Below are 20,042 nucleotides of genomic sequence, written 5' to 3'. Positions count from 1 at the left end.
CCAAACAAACGCCACAAACCTTGATGCCTACCTAGGTATCAGCTGATAGTTTTTAACATCTTTCCTGACTATCCTGCCAACTCTCAAATTACTGTTAAAAATGTATTTTGTAATTTATATCAACTTCTGAAAAGTTACTCGAAACACCAATACACACACTAACAGACAAACAATTTTCTCCGTTATCCCCAGTCCCTGGCGACAAAAGTGCCTCGCTAGTGACGTCATCATCAAGCGCTCAACCTCAGCCCAATTCTTAGTGACTTTAAATGAATTGTAAATAATTCTTGTTCGATTAACCAAACCTAATTTATCACATCTGTTCAAATCCTGAATTATAATTTACCACCCCATATGTGAGTGTACACCTTTAAAATACCTTGTCACTGGGAACAGGGAAATCCCCTTAACCCAAACTTTTACTACTACAACGACACCCAATAATTCTGATAATCCCTTCACATAGTTTGTTTTAAATCTCTTGATGTTTCATGTAACTTATTTTTCTATCTTCAAATTGTCGTCCCACAATATTTTTTACTTTTCAGACTATCTTTACGATACTTCTCCTTTTTAAAAGAAATGTATTTGGAACTTCTGGCCGCTTTTGAAAAGTAACTCTAAGCTATAATGCACGCATTTTCCCTCTAAATGCCACAACCCCTTTTCTCTGTTTAAATTTGAGGAACGATGTTGTTCAACGTGAAACGTCATCACACATCTGCCTGCCTCTGTAAAATATATATTCCCTATTCAGATTGCGTTCAGTTTTAAATTCTAATCATCAAAGTAAAACCAACCCAACTTCTCAACTTACCATACCCTAACATTTAAACGTACCATGTTTTGTGCTAAACTTATCATATGTCAGTCGATTCATAAATAGCTATAACGTCCGGATAGCATGAAATTGTATCGTATTTCTCCGTTATTCCCTACATTTAACTTTAGGTGACTTTCTCTTCTATGATACATTTATTTAAATACGACTCCCATATCAATACATTATTATTATAATTGTCCGTAGTCGCAAAACTTCGACACCAGGAATTCCCAGAAAATCGTCCTAATTTAAAACCCTTCCTATTCGTAATATCAGCTTCCATTCAGGTTCTTTGTCTGAGTCAGATTTTGGACGCCTCCCTTCCATTCTCTTTGTTCTCCTATTACGGTAATCTCACTTCTTTTGAGGAATTTCTAAACAATCCTTCCTTTTCTGTCTGACTATTTGCGTGTCTCTTTTATGGAAATCTTATCAATAGCTTTGACTTTTGAATCAGATATTAGGTCTTACCTTACAACTATAAGCCCAGGGTTTGTAAAGCCCTAGTTAATATCTTATTTTCCGGTTGTGTCAGAGGGCTTTCAAAGAACGCTAATAATCGTTATCTCACGCCACTAATTGTTAGACTCCCCTCTCGCATGGAACTATCCTGTCTATAGATTAGGCTTTTATCTCATTTATTTAGATTTAAGTTCCCTCTCCTCCTTATTTGGATATTTTCCGTAGTATTAGTTGAATCGGAACGATGATCAATACTGCCACTATTCAAATGACCAATCCAGTTATCTTGCGCATTCTTGCCGTCTCCCCACGCCCAGTATTTTTACAAGATCACCGTCCTATCCCCCAGTACCTATTTAATATCCCGTCTTAATCTCGGGCGGGTGTGCCTCTCATGATTAAGTTTAGTTTATTTACGGTAGTGCACATTACCACAGGTTATTTTCGAACCTGCTTCAGTGTATATTGGTTATACAAAACCCAGTGTATGATGGTCATACAAACCCTGTGGGAATAGCAAAGCTCCCATTATTGATGAATTCTCAAAATTTTTAGAACATCAATTAAAGAACTCAAATCCCCCCAAAATCGAGAATAAAGGCTACTTTACCTGGCTGCCGACTGGGAATGCATTGTTCGTTTGAATCTGTCACCTTCCCTGTACTCCGTGATAATAGGCAGGCCTGAATTTTAACCTCAATTCAGAGGTCAGGTCTTTAGTAAAACGAGTCAAAAACTCGTCCGTGCACGATTTTCAGCGTACTACCTCCAGATAACAGGGAGGGGTATTTAGATCCGGGATCGAAGGACCAATTGTTAGTGGAATTCTAAATTCCTGATATGTTTTGTAGCCAAAACCAAATTCGCACTCTTTCTATTTCATTAATGAGTTGTAAATTCATTAATTATGCATGAAATAGATCGAGACCAGTTTTAAAAGTCAGGTAACAGCGTTTATTACAAGAGAGTACTGAAGCGAAATACAAAGAACCTTACATTTTAAAGAGACAACATAAAATGACATCATCAGTTTCTCACACCCTCTCCGATCCACACAATAGCGCAGTGTCTTCAGTTCTGGAGATCTTCTTCTACTCCCCTCATAAAACAACATTCCAATCTGTCTAAAATATATACTTTTCTCCACTAATGGAACACAAAACAAACATTCTCATCTGTCTGAAAAGATATATCATCCCCCTCCCTTAAGCTTAGGGCTTAGGGCTTACTTTTTCGAACATTCTGTTAAAAATCGCGCAACATTTCAGCGCCTGCTACTCATGCCAGGAATATCGAAACTCAGGCCTGTAGTGATGCCAGAGCACTGTGATGCTGTGCCATTCGAGAGGCCAATTTTGCATTTCTATTAGGATATTGATTTTATTTATTTCTAACGCATGTTGTGACGTGACTCTCATTAACCTCTCTGCGATATGATATAAGCCAGTGAAAATTGCAGAGCGCCAAATTCAAATAAATTACTATAAAAATCCAACTTTCATGAAATCACACATACAATATAGCAAATTAAAGCTGCACTTGTTGTGAATCCAGCCAACATGTCAGATTTCAAAAAGGCTTTTCGGCGAAAGCAAACGATGCTAATATCTGAGGATAGCACCATAGTAAACAAGGAGAGAAAAGCATATTTGAACCCTGCAGGCGCAACACAAAACGCAGAAATAAAAATATAATTCATGCCTTACCTTTGACGAGCTTCATCTGTTGGCACTCCAATATGTCCCATAAACATCACAAATGGTCCTTTTGTTCGATTAATTCCGTCGATATATATCTAAAATGTCCATTTATTTGGAGCGATTGATCCAGAAAAACACTGGTTCCAACTTGCGCAACGTGACTACAAAATATCTCAAAAGTTACCTGTAAACTTTGCCAAAACATTTCAAACTACTTTTGTAATGCAACTTTAGGTATTTTTCAACCTAAATAATTGATAAAATTGAAGACGGGATGATCTGTGTTCTATACAGGAGGAAAACAAACTGTAGCTTTCTGGACATGCGCCTCTATCTAACTGTACGCTTCAAGTGACCCTCGTTCAAGATGGCCGTACTTCTTCATTACACAAAGGAATAACCTCAACCAGTTTCTAAAGACTGTTGACATCCAGTGGAAGCGATAAGAACTGCAAGAAGGTCCCTTAGAAATCTGGATTCCCAATGAAATCGTATTGAAAAGAGAGTGACCTCAAAAAAACCAAATCTGAATGGTTTGTCCTCGGGGTTTCGCCTGCTAAATAAGTTATGTAATACTCACAGACGTGATTCAAACAGTTTTAGAAACTTCAGAGTGTTTACTACCCAAATATACGAATACTATGCATATTTTATCTTCTGGGGATGAGTAGCAGGCAGTTGAATTTGGGCATTTCATCCAGACTTGAAAATACTGACCCCTGTCACCAAGAAGTTAACATAAAACATCAATAATGTTCCAACCGGAGAATTCCTTTGTCCTCAGAAATGCACTGGAACGAGAGGTAACTCTGTCGGGAACACGCGTCATGAGACCAAGGATCTCTGCCAGACCACTGACTCAAAGAGGTCTCATGAGCCCTTCCTTTATAGCAGAATCCTCATTCAAGTTTCTAAAGACGGTTGACACCTAGTGGACGCCGTAGGAAGTGCAACTTTATCCATATCTCAATGTGTATTCGGTAGGCCAAGCTTTGAAAAACTACAAACCTCAGATGTCCCACTTCCTGGTTGGATTGTTCTCAGGTTTTTGCCTGCCATATGAGTTCTGTTATACTCACGGACATCATTCAAACAGTTTTAGAAACTTCAGAGTGTTTTCTATCCAATACTAATAATAATATGCATATATTAGCATCTGGGACAGAGTAGGAGGCAGTTCACTATGGGCATGCTATTCATCCAAAAGTGAAAATGCTGCCCCCTATCCCAAAAAGGTACAAATAGACAGCCCTAAACCTAATATGTGTGGAATAATACATTGCCCAATTTGTAAAGGGCCTTTGAAAAGCAGAGACGCTGAAGTGGTTCAGGAAGTGCCACACGAGTGTTATATTCAGCCCTTGGCTGAAGATGAACATTCAGAGAAATACGTGTTCTATGATTTGAGACAAATCAGCAATCAGGGGTTAATTTGCCTATTTTTGTATTTACCATGACTTTCAAGGGTGAAAAGTGGTCGGCAGAGGGACCCAATTGTGCACTGCTTTTTCTAAAACATTTTTAGAAAACCCCAGTACAGAAACTTCACGTTTATAGCGCACAATTCTAGTGCCTATGACTCCTACCTTCTTCTGAACCAATTGATACAGCAAGGCGTTGCACCCCAGTGTCATAGCTCAAGGTAGTAAAATCTTGTGTTTTGTAGACCCCGAATTCAACCAGAGATACATTGACAGTTTAAGCTTCTTACCCATGAGATTGGCTCAAATGCCAGAGGCCTTGCGTTTTGAAAACTCTGTGAAAGGCTGGTTTCCCCACTTCTTCACATCTGAGGAGAATCTACATTATGTCGGATCATATCCCAGCCCCGAAATGTACGGGTGTGATCAAATGTCTCCCAAACAGCGTGAGAGATTCATGATGTGGTACGAGACAGTAAGACATATCACCTTTGATTTCCATAAAGAGATGGAATCATACTGTGACAATGATGTGGTTATAGTGCGTGACGGATGCCTCAGATTCAGAGAAGAGGTAATCAAAGATGCAGGCATTGACCCCTGGAGTTGTACAACTATTGCATCGGCATGCATGAAAACCTATCGTACACACTTTCTACCTACAGCATCTATAGCTATGCCCTCACCTGACAACTACCGACGCCAATTCAAATCATACCCTAGTGGGTCCATTCAATGGTTGGAGTACTTGGCCCAGGATAAAGACATTTTTATTCAACATGCTTTGAATAGGGGTGAGAAGGCGTTTGGGTCTTATCATTGAGATGGATGCACACAGATTGACAGGGTTGAGACCGTGTTAGAGTACAACGGTTGTTTCTTCCATGGTTGTAAATCTTGCTTTGTGCCCCAGGCCATGTGTGTCCTAACCCGAAATACTTTTGGGGAAATGTACCAAGAGTTTCAAGACAAATACGATTCTTTAAAGAGTACATCAAGACCTTCTTGAGATGCAAGCAAATGGCTTCAGGCTATCCTGCATCGGTCACAGATCAAGAGAGCAAAGACAAGTACATTCAAGACTATCACAACAGAGAAGGCATACTGACAGAATAGAGGTCAACAAAACCAAAATAAATGTGTCGAAATTGTACTTGAACTCGCTTTGGGGCAAGCTTTTGCAGAGATGCAATATGCTAACAACGCCGATCATTAAAGACCCCGAAGAATTGTGGGAATTTGTTTTTTCGGGCCAATACAACATTTCTAATTTTTCATTCTTGAGTCAAGACATTGCCCTGGTGCAATGGAGGCGTAACAAGAAGTGGGTTCTACCCTCGGGTAATGTAAATGTGTTTCTTGCAGCATTTAGCACGGCCTATGGCCGACTTAAACTGTACACCCTCATGGAGCAGCTTCAGAGGCGGGTTCTTTACCACGACATAGACTCTGTGGTCTATGTAAGCAAACAGGGTGATTGGAACCCCCCCACTTAGCAAATATCTGGGTGGTTTTTCTCGAAGATGGTGACCATATCACAGAATGGTCCTCCTGTGGTCCCAAAAGCAAACGTTTTGGGACCACAGGAGGCAATCACATGGTGATTCACAGGAGGCAATCACATCACGTGACAATCACGTGGTGTTGAAAGCCAAAGGCTTGACTCAAAAACTATGAGAATGCCCCGCGTGTCAACTTGGAATCAATCACACGCTTGGTCGAGGGGTTCATAAACGACCGAAATAGTGCCTTGGAGATGTTGAGCTCCTACAAAAAAATTGTTAGGGATAAAAGGAATGCCCCACTTACTAAAAGATTCAGGGTAGTCTATAACAAGAGACTGCTTTTGCCTGACGGGGCCACATTGCCCTTTGGCTACTGACTTATGCTACAAGCCCCAGTGTGTCTTAAAGCTTAAGATATAATGACTGCTGAATAAGTTTTTGACCCTCGGTTGCAACTACCATAATCGGCCTTAATCGCAGGCCCCTCCAATAGTGGTAAAACTTGTTTTGTAAAAAGTATTTTAGAGAATTCTGAACATGTGTTATCTCAAAAGCCTGATAATATTGTGTGGTGTTATTCGTGTTATCAACCTCTGTATGATGAATTGTTGAAGAAAATAAAAATTAAGTTTGTTGAAGGAAAACCTGAATCCCTGTCTGATGATGAACTCCTCCCTCCTCATAAAAACAATCTGCTGGTTTTGAACTATATGCTATTTGCAGGTAGCGAACATCCCGAAATTGCACAAGCTTTTACCCAATATATTCATCATAGAAACCTGTCCGTGCTTTACTTGTTGCAGAATGTCTTTCACCAAGGTAAAAATAGCCGCACCATCAGTTTGAACACCAATTACATGGTTTTGTTCAAAAATCATAGAAACAAACTACAAATTAATACTCTAACTCAGCAGATGTACCCGGGAAGGAAATCCTACTTTATGGAGAGCTACGAGGACGCTACCAAAGCGCCATTTATTTAATCGTGGATTTAAAAGCAAATACTCCAGAACACCTGAGGCTACGAACCGGTCTGTTCCCGTGGGAGTGGCCGGCTGCGTACATTCCTAAAAAGTAAACGCTATGTCTCTGCGTTGAAAAAGTAACCTGCCCCTCTTGAGAAGCCTAGTTGGGAATACAGCTAAAGAAGGGAAGGCCATCTTGGGTCACTGTTCTTCAGATCTCATATTAGCCCTATGTGAGATTGCTTTGAATCTTCTCAAAGGACGCATTCCCCTCACCCTGACAGCATACAACAGTCTGGCGGTTTTCTTCTACCTTTCCTAAGTATAGCCGTGCCCTTCATCACCAGCCGTATTGCTGCCAGACGTGGGGGTTGAACACAGAGTTTGATGGCCAATAAAATGTACCTGGTGTTTCAACAAGAGTTGGATAGACTTAAAAAAACAAATGCAGGGTCCTGAAAATATCAGACAAACAGCGGAAAATGATTTGGATACGCCCATGAAGGATATTTTGAACCGAAAAGGCTGGAGCCCCTATGATAAGGTCCAAAAATACACAAACCTATTGCAAAGATATTTGGCCTTGGTAAACCAAGGTGAGAGAGAGAGACCAACCATTTAACGCTTTCCCTGCCGGACCCTGTAAAAGATGACGAGCCTAGCGAGAGCCAAGCCGCTGTAATGCCTGTACCTGCGATCTTACCGGCTGAAGATCAAATACCTATTGAAGATAAAGTTATGCATGACATGTTGACACATGTTCCGGCACGTAACAGGAAAAATGTTAGATACATTATGAACAAGATAAAAGACTCAAAGGGGACCGCTACTTGGAATGACAAAGGAGAGTTTATCCTTCAGGGCTCTGTTGTCAGGGGTTCTCATATGCTTGACTTGCTTAAAAGTACCACGGCTGCCCACAAGGTTGCTGATGACAGAAGACCTGGCGTCAGTTTCTTAAGGCCCTGGCAATCCTCAACATTCCCCTCTTGGTGGTACCCAACTATAAGCTTCGTCTACAGATTCAAACTTTAAAACAAAAAGGGATGATGATAACTCATGTACCCCCCTGAACGTCTCTGGACCTTTTCCTAATCCCGATCTCTCTGGGTGGTTAGACTTTTGAATGACTTTTGAATGACTACGATTAAATTCAATCAATTTTATTTGAAAAATTAATCAATTTAACATTTGTGGCATTCTTGAAACATTTGACGTGAGCATACGCCTTGATTACACGGTCTTAAAGGACACAAATTTGAACACTTTTGATATTTTCTAACGAAACAAGCTACAACGTTATCATTACTTCTTAAATGACCATTATAAAGAGACATAACATCTTCAAAAGAAACTCCCCAGGCTTTTTGGCATAGGTAGAATACACAGTGGTGACCCATGTAGTAGAAAGGTTATCTTGTTTAATGCTGTAGTATATCTTTGATCCCTTTTTGGTCAAATATTATTGAATATATTTGAGGAAATGTGAAAAACCGGGGGAAAAGCCGTAGGAGTTTATATTTTTCTTCTTCCCTCTTTCCTCTTCTAATGTCACAGCCAATGTTCACCCGGCATGTGTTTAGGACGGGTTTTGACAATAAACATGGCCGCTCCGGCCATTATAGCTTCAGAGGACATGCGGTGTAGAAGAGCCATGTTGCTTGTTCTTTTGGAAAATACTTCAGAGTATTCTTTTTGTCGTTTTTGGTCCAGACCTCCTCACTTCACCACGTCTTTGACTTACTGAGTTTCTTTTAACTGTTAACCTCCGCTTTTTAGGGGCAAGCCTGCGCCTTATACCCGGAGGTCTCTTTTTTGGTCTTTGAGACAACATCATCAGCCCCGAGCCTTCTTGATGCTCGACATCTGGTGACGCCCTTCTGGTCTGCATTGGCTACAACCTCAATTACTATATTTTTAGACGCTGATTTTAAATGTGGTTTGGCTATTCTGAGGCCTCTCTTCATAAACGGTAAAACCATCCTAAAGAGGTTACGAAATATACCGCCTATCCCCGAACCGTACATGGTTTGGGATCCATAATAGCCGGGTAACCCATTACCCACTTGAGCAACATAGTATGAGACATAGCGGTTAGGGTCGAGATGCTGGTGGTCCATAACCCTTTTAATTTATTTGTATTATATTTATAAAAATATATAATACGAATATTATATTCTATATGTAGAGAGATTTTGGTGGGTCTAAAGTGGAGTTTTACAATCGTTTTACCATAAGTAAATTCAATGTTTTCGTTCTGATCCGTTTTAAGCTCAACCAGAATGTTTTCAATATATTTCTTGCTTACAGGTACATAGTGTGGCTTGTCGTAGTTGACAGTGACTATATCGTCGTCCTTTCCGTCTATATGAACTGTTCTCAGGAGGGACACACAGCTGTCTCCTACCCTTTGATAGGGTATGATGTTGGTATACACAAATATGTTGTAAAATCCTGCATGTATATCCGCAGGGATTGGGAATAATTTATCTTTCACATACGTCCATTTATTGGGACCCATCCCCAACATGTAGGCTAAATTACCACGGGTCTTCATACCCCCATCAGCATCCCCTGAGATTTGTACACGTTTATGTATAGGGTTGTATTTCCATATTGTTCAGGGTTTGGAGTTCATTCAACTCTGAGACGATCCTGTCGACGGTTCTATAGAACCCTTTTTAAGGGTCAATAAGTTTCGTAGGTTCCGATATCCTTTTGCAATAAAAATCACGGTCCTTATCTTTGATATTATACCAACTATGGGGGTATGTAATCTTGCTGAGACCTACTTCCCAGGGCTCTGATAACTCTATAGGCTTTGGAAAATTGGTTGTATAATTCAAACTCTGATTATTACAATATATATGATATATAATATATCACTATCCACTTTAAACAATGCTACCTAATATAATGTTTACATACCCTACCTTATTCATCTCATATGTATACGTATATACTGTACTCTATATCATCTACTGCATCCTTATGTAATACATGTATCACTAGCCACTTTAACTATGCCACTTTGTTTACATACTCATCTCATATGTATATACTGTACTCGATACTATCTACTGTATCTTGCCTATGCTGCTCTGTACCATCACTCATTCATATATCTTTATGTACATATTCTTTATCCCCTTATACTGTGTATAAGACAGTAGTTTTGGAATTGTTAGTTAGATTACTTGTTGGTTATTACTGCATTGTCGGACTAGAAGGACAAGCATTTCGCTACACTCGCATTAACATCTGCTAACCATGTGTATGTGACAAATAACATTTGATTTGAATATTTTAACCATACCACGTGGTTAAACTCTTAGACTATCGATACCGACAGAATAAGAACAAGTCTTTGATATTAATTACTAGTCTGCAGCTAGGAATTCGGTATCATTGAACGCGAAGAACGACAACTGCTGAAACATCCATTCTATAATGAATGAATGAATGTCACTCTGAACAATCCACTCTAACCTCAACAGAGAGAACGTGGGAGAGAGACGGACAATTCTACAAAAGAAACAACTTTTCAACAGCGATCAAGACGACACACTGAGCGTAAATATATATATTGATTGCAATTGTTCCCGAAATGAGTGAGTGTTCACGTGGAAAGGATTAGCATTTCAATTGTTATAATTATTAACTCTGTAGTGACTTCTCAGTCGACCCCCACTTCCCTTTTGTCCACCAAGCCGCCATGCCGGTTTAGCCCACTAGGGCACATTCTCCTATCATTTCTTGTAACCATATTTACTGTTTGTTTATGCATTTCTGTGAATTACTTAGTTAGTAATAAATGAATGATTTAAGACAATTGATGTATGGATTACTCAAAGTGAAGACTGGGTTCGTGCAGATAATCAACAATTTACGACGTTTGGGATGAGACTAACGTGAGGTAAAGTAAATAATTCATTAATCAGAAGACTTTGGATCAGATAGATATGAAAATATCTGAAAGGTTCTATTCGGAATTATAACTTTGTAATCTGAATATTTTCCTTGGTGCCCCGACTTTCTAGTTAATTACAGTTACATGATTAATCAGTTTGATCGCATAATACTAATTACAGAGGGTCTTTGATTAAACTAAGTCTTCAATTTAATGATAGTAAAGACATGACGGGTGTTGCGTATTTCTTTGAGTTTCTCGTGGATGTAGATCTCCTCCTTCAGTTCCTGTAGTTAAGCCTCAGTTACATCCACATGGAAGTCCATTCTTTCTTTGTATTTTCACCCTATGAAATACTCTTCCTGAGGAGTCAGGGGCACCTTCCCAATGGGTCTCGTAGCTAGTGAACACGCTATACCCCTTTGTGATAACTCTCAGTTCGGGAAATACAACCTTGCAAAAAAACGACCAGTCTTCAAGCCTGTAGTCCACTTCTAAAGCCTGGTCTGTATATTCTTCTCCTTCGGCTACGGTATAGTTTCTCTCTACAGGCCAGGTAATCAAACTGATACTCCCATTGCTGTCCATTAGACATCAGCACTTGATCTTTCAGCGCACTTGTGGGCGGTATTTTGGTTCTATACACACTTAGAAACCGCTTTTTTGTCGCATCGTATATTGTGGCTTTATACTTGGCCCTTTCTCTATGTTTCAGCCGAGGTCCTGCTTCCTTTGTTACAGTCATCACTGCTTTGCAAAATCCATGTTTATTTTTAAAATCTTGTTTAGTGTTCTGGGGCCGCATGTCTTGTTTTGGGATTTATTTATAATTCGTCTGCCGCAAATACAACCCCCCCGGACATTCCTACTTCATAGATAACAACGCTAAGGGCAATAAAATAGGGTGGGTGTGGGGTCACCCTCTTTGAAATGTTCAAACACATTCCCCCCAGTTCAACCAGGTCCCTACACATCAATCATCACGACAACTTCAAAGGAATAGATGCAATATAGATATAAAATAACACACCTTCTAACACATGACAACAGGAACAGGATGTCCGAGCCAGATACCCATATTTGGGCACGTACGCGTCATCCGGACATAGGGTCATAAATCAGAATTTTGACCCGTGCCGTCTACTTTATTCTCTCTTCTGTTCTATTTTAAGTATCACTACTCTGTTCTATCTGAAGTATCACTACTCTATCTGAAGTATCACTACTCTGTTCTATCTGAAGTATCACTACTCTGTTCTATCTGAAATATCACAACTCTATCTGAAGTATCACTTATCTGTCCTATCTAAAGTATCACTGCTCTACCTGAAGTCTCACTACTCTGTTCTATCTGAAGTATCACTTATCTGTCCTATCTAAAGTATCACTGCTCTACCTGAAGTACCATTACTTTGTTATATTTTAAGTATCACTACTCTATTTTATCTGAAGTATCATTACTCTGTTCAATCTGAAGTATCACTACACTGTTCTATCTGAAGTATCACTACTCTGTTCTATCTGAAGTATCACTACTCTATCTGAAGTATCACTACTCTGTTCTATCTGAAGTATCACTACTCTTTCTGAAGTATCACTACTCTGTTCTGTCTGAAGTATCACTACTCTGTTCTATCTGAAGTATCACTACACTGTTCTGTCTGAAGTATCACTACACTGTTCTATCTGAAGTATCACTACTCTGTTCTGTCTGAAGTATCACTACTCTGTTCTCTCTGAAGTATCACTACTCTATCTGAAGTATCACTACTCTATCTGAAGTATCACTACTCTGTACTATCTGAAGTATCACTACTCTGTTCTATCTGAAGTATCACTACTCTGTTCTATCTGAAGTATCACTACTCTATCTGAAGTATCACTACTTTGTTCTATCTGAAGTATCACTACTCTGTTCTATCTGAAATATCACTACTCTGTTCTATCTGAAGTATCACTACTCTATCTGAAGTATCACTACTCTGTTCTATCTGAAGTATCACTACTCTATCTGAAGTATCACTACTCTGTTCTATCTGAAGTATCACTACTCTGTTCTATCTGAAATATCACTACTCTGTTCTATCTGAAGTATCACTACTCTATCTGAAGTATCACTACTCTGTTCTATCTGAAGTATCACTACTCTGTTCTATCTGAAGTATCACTACTCTATCTGAAGTATCACTACTCTGTTCTATCTGAAGTATCACTACTCTGTTCTGTCTGAAGTATCACTACTCTGTTCTGTCTGAAGTATCACTACTCTGTTCTATCTGAAGTATCACTACTCTGTTCTATCTGAAGTATCACCACTCTGTCTGAAATATAACTACTGTGTTCTAACACAACAGCCATCCTGTTAGTACAAGTATAGTCCTGAAATATTTCAGTGAATTAAAATTGATCTGAGCTTGACACCTCATCTTCTATTGCGTGACTGTGTAGTGTGTTCACCAAAAGCTGATGATGAATTGTAAATAAGTTGCTAAGTCAATATTTGGTCATGTTCTTTTAATGGTTCATTAGAGATCTGAGTACTTAGAAATGATTGAGTGGTGGAGTTGGTGATGATACGCTTCCTCCAACCAAAAACAAATCAACTGTAGACACACCCCAGAGCTTGAACAACTGTAGGACATCTATGAATGCGTCCCAAATGGCACCCTTTTCCCTATGTAGTGCACTACTTCTGACCAGAGCCCTAGGAGGTAGGGTGCTATTTGGGATTGATCCTACAACTTTGCGGTCCAGTGGTGAGTCCTGGCTGTGAAGCAGACTGTGTCCATAATAAGACTAACACAAACGTTCATCCCTCTTCTCCAATAACAGGCAATGAAACATGACAATTTAAGTTTTTCACACTGAAGTTCAAACAAGTTAATCCCATCAGGTTTTAAAGGTTTATTTGAACATCTTTGTAAATATGCAGAACATACATAACATTTGATGTCATGCAATATATTAAAAACCAGGTAAAACCATAAAAAACAGCATAAACAGATGGACAGCGCATCATCCATTAGTCATTAAAAGGCCCACTCCTTCATTTGAAAAATAACTAAACGGCAGCCCCATCACTTGGTTTGCTATAAAAGCTGAGGGATAGGGCTGGAGAAATGTAACCACTCAAACATAAATGGCTAAGTGGCATAAATGGCTGTAAATATCACAGACTGGCCCTTTAAAGATTAATGAAACAATCTAAGATTCTGTAGAATGTTGATGAGTCTGTCCATTCATCACCGTTTAGATAAGGGTTTACTGTAATCAATATGTGCCCAAATGGCTCCCTATACCCTATACCATACACGAGGACTCTGTTCACTATACACTGAATGTACAAAACATTCCTAATATTGAGTTGCCTGTCACCCTTTCGCTTTCAGAACAGCCTCAATTCGTCAGGCCATGGACTCTACAGGGTGTTGAAAGCGTTCCACAGGGATGCTGGCCCATGTCGATCCCAATGCTTCCAACAGTTGTGTCAAGTTGGCTGGATGTCCTTTGGGTGATGGACAATTCTTGATACACACGGGAAACTGTTAAGTGTGAAAAACCCAGCAGCATTGCAGTTCGTGACACAAGCCGGTGCCCTGGCACCTACTACCAAACCCCTTTCATAGGCACTTAAATCTTTTGTCTTGCCCATTCATCCTCTGAATAGCAGACATACACAATCCATGTCTCAATTGTCTCAAGGCTTAAACATCTTTCTTTAACCTTCCCTTCATCTACACTGATTGAAGTGGATTTAACAGGTGACATCAATCAGGGATCACAGCTTTCACCTGGAGTCTTATTGTTATGTACACTCATTGTATAGGGAATAGGGAACACTTTTGGGATGTACGCTACTTATCAGGAATATCGATAGTTACCTAGGGATTATTATAATTAATACATTACACAATGTCAATTACAGTAAAGGTAATCCTACCTCAGACAGACAGACAAACAGAACAATGTTAACACCTAAAGTTTGATCAGTCCCCTCCTTAGATACAGAATAAACTATCCCAGCATCATCAAGGTACTTCCTTGAGTGTAGTAGTTTAAAAGCAGGCACCTGGTGCCTCACGGTATCAGTAGGAACAGGAAGAGTACCTGTTCAGGTGGAACAGGACGACTCGTTAGAAGAACCATCATGGCACTGCAATGGGTGAAGCCGTGGATCGCTCTGCTCTTTGGACTATCTGCTGCACATTCTGAGACTGGTAAGAAAAGATAAGACAAGATATGATGAAATACATTTTAATATCACTTTAGGATAAGTCATGTAGCCTAGTTGAGGAACTAAAGAGGAGCTGGGTTAGAAGGAAAATAAGACTTGTTCCCTGTCTATTTCCAGTTATGATTCCAGACATGACTTCCATTGGGAGTCTATATGATTCCAAACTGCAAATCGTATCAGGTAATTTGTGTTGTTGAATATATGTCACCAAATACTCAAATATCTATATTCTACTCTACTGTTATATTATACATCTTATATTCAGACATGAATGGTGCAACTATACTGTACATTTCCCCCCATGCAGCAGGAGTAAGTCCCACTCATAACGGGCAGGTCTGCAGCACATGGGGTAACTACCACTACAAAACCTACGATGGAGACCTCTTCCAGCTGCCCTACACCTGTAACTACGTGCTGTCGTCGTTGTGTAAGAGCAGCAGCGGCTACGAGGCCTTTAACATTCAGCTGCAGCGCGGGGAGGTAGATGGGCTGCCCACCATCACCAAGGTATTCCTTTGTGATGAGTCCTTTGATTGTTTTACATTTCACTATTGATTAATTGCTTTTAAATTGCACTATTGATTAATTGTTTTTAAATTGCACTATTGATTAATTGCTTTTAAATTGCACTATTGATTAATTGTTTTTAAATTGCACTATTGATTAATTGTTTTACATTTTACTATTGATTAATTGTTCTTAAATTGCAGTATTGATGAATAGTTTTTATTGCTCTATGATCTTAATGTAAGGTGACCTTGAGGGTCCTGAAAGGCGTCTGTCAAATAAAACTACTATTATTATTATGAAGGTTTCTTTGAAGCTGGATGGAACCTTCGTGGAGCTGGCCAACGGTAACGTCAGTGTCAACGGATTACAGTGAGTTCCCAGTCTAGTCAACAATGGATCTCAGATGTGGAAAACCATTGGCTCTTAGATGTGTAAAATACATAGTAATACAGGAAGTAAATGATACGGGGGTTTGTAATCACTTAACTACATCCAATGGGATTCATTTTATTCAGAGATCAATCTTTTTTTAGCTTAGTTTAAAAGATTGGAACAAATTTTATTTTCACTTCACCTGCATTCAGTTGCTACTTTTGTGTGAAGACTTGAGGTAAAATTCATCATTTATCTCATCTTGAGATCAATCTTTTGCTGTTTTAACATAATCTACATGATGTCAGTTTCAACGGGCAACAGTGAGTTCATCAGTGATCTAAAAGCATTGAGAGGTCAAACTCTTATTCTGAAGTTCAGTTGATGTGCATTTACAGATGAAAGTTACCAAGCTGAAATGCCATTTGATGAAATCCTATACAGACATTATTACCTGGTACAGTCTCAACAGGGGAGGAAGAAAAATACAAAGAAAATACTTTAAAGGACAATTTTGACCCTTGTTGGAATACAGACTCTCCTCTCTGATGAACACTATTGTTTTGTCCCTCTAGGGTCACCATACCGTTTGGTCAGTTTAACGTCTTCATTGAGAGGACCGTTTCCTATGTGAAGATCACAGCCAAGCTGGGGTTAGTCATCATGTGGAATGAAGATGATTCCCTCTGGGTATGTGTTTAGTTTGCTTACTCATTTCCATACGTCTTCTGTTACACTACAGTGAAATGTGGTTGTTTCACCTACATTGGTTCAATACACTGATTGTAAATCACCCTGGACGAGAGTCTCTGCTAAATGTCAAATGTAAATGTGATGCTTTTCTGCAATATTCTGGTGCTGGTGAAAATGGTCTGTAGTTAGCTAGTGACTGTAGGGAACATCAGTGTTAGTGGAACTGTTGGGATAAGAGTGGGAACATCAGTGTTAGGGGAACTGTTGGGATAAGAGTGGGAACATCAGTGTTAGGGGAACTGTTGGGATAAGAGTGGGAACATCAGTGTTAGGGGAACTGTTGGGATAAGAGTGGGAACATCAGTGTTAGGGGAACTGTTGGGATAAGAGTGGGAACATCAGTGTTAGGGGAACTGTTGGGATAAGAGTGGGAACATCAGTGTTAGGGGAACTGTTGGGATAAGAGTGGGAACATCAGTGTTAGGGGAACTGTTGGGATAAGAGTGGGAACATCAGTGTTTGGGGAACTGTTGGGATAAGAGTGGGAACATCAGTGTTAACCTCTGATGGGATAAGAGTGGGAACAGAGTGTTAACATCTGATGGGACAGGACAGACCAATAATCAATCTATATTTCTGCACGGTTACATACTACTTACTACTTTTATATAGGCCTCTACAGGACATTGGGTGCCATTTGGGGGTGACAGTATGGAAGAACTTATCAGTTTAATCAGTTCACATTGGTTTTGTAGGTGGAGCTGGACTCAAAGTTCCAGAGTGTGGTTAGATCAGAAGACACAATATTGTCTCAATATCTATTGACATTGTAGAGAGTAAATACTGTATGTATCATCGTTCCCCTTCGTGTGTACATAAATAATCCCAGTGTACTCAAATATCATAATCTCAGACTGATACTAACTTGCAAAGCAGACAGACCAGTTTTCAGGCAACTCACATTCAATTTAATGACGAAAACATAATAAATATGATGTTTAATTTAATTTAATTTTTCAAATGCATGCGAGAAAATAGAAAACAACATGGTGAGAGTTTAAAAGGTTTTAACAACATGATGGGAGTTTAAAAGGTTTTAAAGGGAAGAGTGCATGTGCAGGAGAGGTAAAAAACAGAGGGGATTGTAAGACACCTCCCCCTGTCAGATGTTTATAAAACACAAACCAACAAAAAATGTAATCCTGATTATTAAAACAGAGAAACAATTAGTTGAGAGGAGTCATACAGTGAATGTATTTGGTATTGTTGTTCAGATCCAATCCATTTCATATCAGACCAGAATAAAACTACAGTTAAACAGGTTTCCTATTGTAGATATATTGTAGACATGATCCCTAATCCGCATAATTCACATTAATGAATAACCACTTGGGTATACAGTAAATTAAACAATAAACAATATTAGCAAAGTCCTGTGCACACTTTTGTGTTTTTCTAGGAGGCCTAATGCTCTGTATTGATCCGATCTGTATGTACCCAACCTGAAGTACAGCGCCTGTTTTGTGTTAACATCCCACTTCTTGTTCTCAGCGTCATATGCCAAACTTAGGGATATCAAATCAAATGCTATTGGTGTGTGAAATGTACATATATATGAACTGCTGTAGGTGTATGGCCAGCTAGCTGTATGTGAAATGTACATATATATGAACTGATGTAGGTGTATGGCCAGCTAGCTGTATGTGAAATGTACATATATATGAACTGCTGTAGGTGCATGGCCAGCTAGCTGTATGTGAAATGTACATATATATGAACTGCTGTAGGCGCCTCAACAGCTAGCTGTATGTGAAATGTACATATATATGAACTGCTGTAGGCGCCTCAACAGCTAGCTTGCAATGCATTAACCCTCAGTCATCTTCCATTGGTTTTATAGGTGGAGCTGGACTCAAAGTTCCAGAATCAGACATGTGGGCTGTGTGGAGACTTCAACGGAGTCCAGAACGAGTTCAATAGGAATGGTAAACAAAATCACCAAATGTCTTAGAGGGGCGGATTACGCTCCTGTTCTGTTTATGAATGTGAGGGTTCAATCTATGGGTTAGGAAGGGGTTATAAAGTATTTTTCTAGGTACCATTTTAAGAAAGGGTTATCAAAAACACAAAACACATGATGACAGAGACTGTTTGTAAGGGGAAATAAACAGGTAAGATAAAACTATGTTTCTTTTCCCACAGATGATTATCTGAAGATAATCGACTATGCTGATATTTGGAAGATGAATGGCCCAACAGAAACCTGTACAGAAATCCCTGTTCACACTGAGCAGTGTGAAGACCAGGTATTTACAAGTCTAGAGTTGAGCTGAATTTTTTTAAATGCAATTTTATTTCACCTCTTTTAACCAGGTAGGCTAGTTGAGAACAAGTTCTCAGTTGCAACTGCGACCAGGCCAAGATAAAGCATAGCAGTGTGACACAGACAACACAGAGTTACACATGGAGTAAACAATTAACAATAAACAAGTCAATAACATAGTAGAAAAAAAATAATCTATATACATTGTGTGCAAAAGGCATGAGGAGGTAGGCAATAAATAGGCCATAGGATCGAATAATTACAATTTAGTAGATTAACACTGGAGTGATAACTGATCAGATGAATATGTGCAGGTAGAGATACTGGTGTGCAAAAGAGCAGAAAAGTAAATAAAATAAAAACAATATGGGGATGAGGTAGGTAAATTGGGTGGGCTATTTACCGATGGACTATGTACAGCTGCAGCGATCGGTTAGCTGCTCAGATAGCAGATGTTTAAAGTTGTTGAGGGAGATAAAAGTCTACAACTTCAGAGATTTTTGCAATTCGTTCCAGTCGCAGGCAGCAGAGAACTGGAAGGAAAGGCGGCCAAATGAGGTTTTGGCTTTAGGGATGATCAGTGAGATACACCTGCTGGAGCGTGTGCTACGGGTGGGTGTTGCCATCGTGACCAGTGAACTGAGATAAGGCGGAGCTTTACCTAGCATAGACTTGTAGATGACCTGGAGCCAGTGGGTCTGGCGACAAACATGTAGCGAGGGCCAGCCGACTAGAGCATACAGGTCGCAGTGGTGGGTGGTATAAGGTGCTTTAGTAACAAAACGGAGGGCACTGTGATAAACTGCATCCAGTTTGCTGAGTACAGTATTGGAAGCTATTTTGTAGATGACATCGCCGAAGTCGAGGATCGGTAGGATAGTCAGTTTTACTAGGGTAAGTTTGGCAGCGTGAGTGAAGGAGGCTTTTTTGCGAAATAGAAAGCCGACTCTAGATTTGACTTTGGATTGGAGATGTTCGATATGAGTCTGGAAGGAGAGGTTGCAGTCTAGCCAGACACCTAAGTACTTATTCGGGGCGGCACGGTAGCCTAGTGGTTAGAGCGTTGGACTAGTAACTGGAAGGTTGCAAGGTTCTGTCATTCTGCCCCTGAACAAGGCAGT

At 39.6% G+C, this 20,042-nt stretch overlaps 1 protein-coding gene across 1 annotated transcript; it reads left to right on the top strand.

Moving 5' to 3' along the window:
• The first annotated feature begins 14,889 nt into the window (after positions 1-14,889).
• Positions 14,890-18,931, top strand: LOC135573443 (mucin-5AC-like). Its single transcript, XM_065022774.1, has 7 exons — positions 14,890-15,003; positions 15,138-15,200; positions 15,328-15,530; positions 15,835-15,902; positions 16,481-16,595; positions 18,499-18,583; positions 18,801-18,931. Exons 1-7 carry the CDS (start codon positions 14,934-14,936, stop codon positions 18,929-18,931), a joined length of 735 nt encoding a protein of 244 aa, XP_064878846.1. The 5' UTR covers positions 14,890-14,933.
• Positions 18,932-20,042: the final 1,111 nt, after the last annotated feature.

The sequence above is a fragment of the Oncorhynchus nerka genome, linkage group LG9a (assembly GCF_034236695.1).
Source record: "Oncorhynchus nerka isolate Pitt River linkage group LG9a, Oner_Uvic_2.0, whole genome shotgun sequence".
NCBI classification, from domain to species: Eukaryota; Metazoa; Chordata; class Actinopteri; order Salmoniformes; family Salmonidae; genus Oncorhynchus; species Oncorhynchus nerka.
Note: the sequence above shows the minus strand (reverse complement) of the source record. Positions and strands in the feature narration are given on the sequence as shown.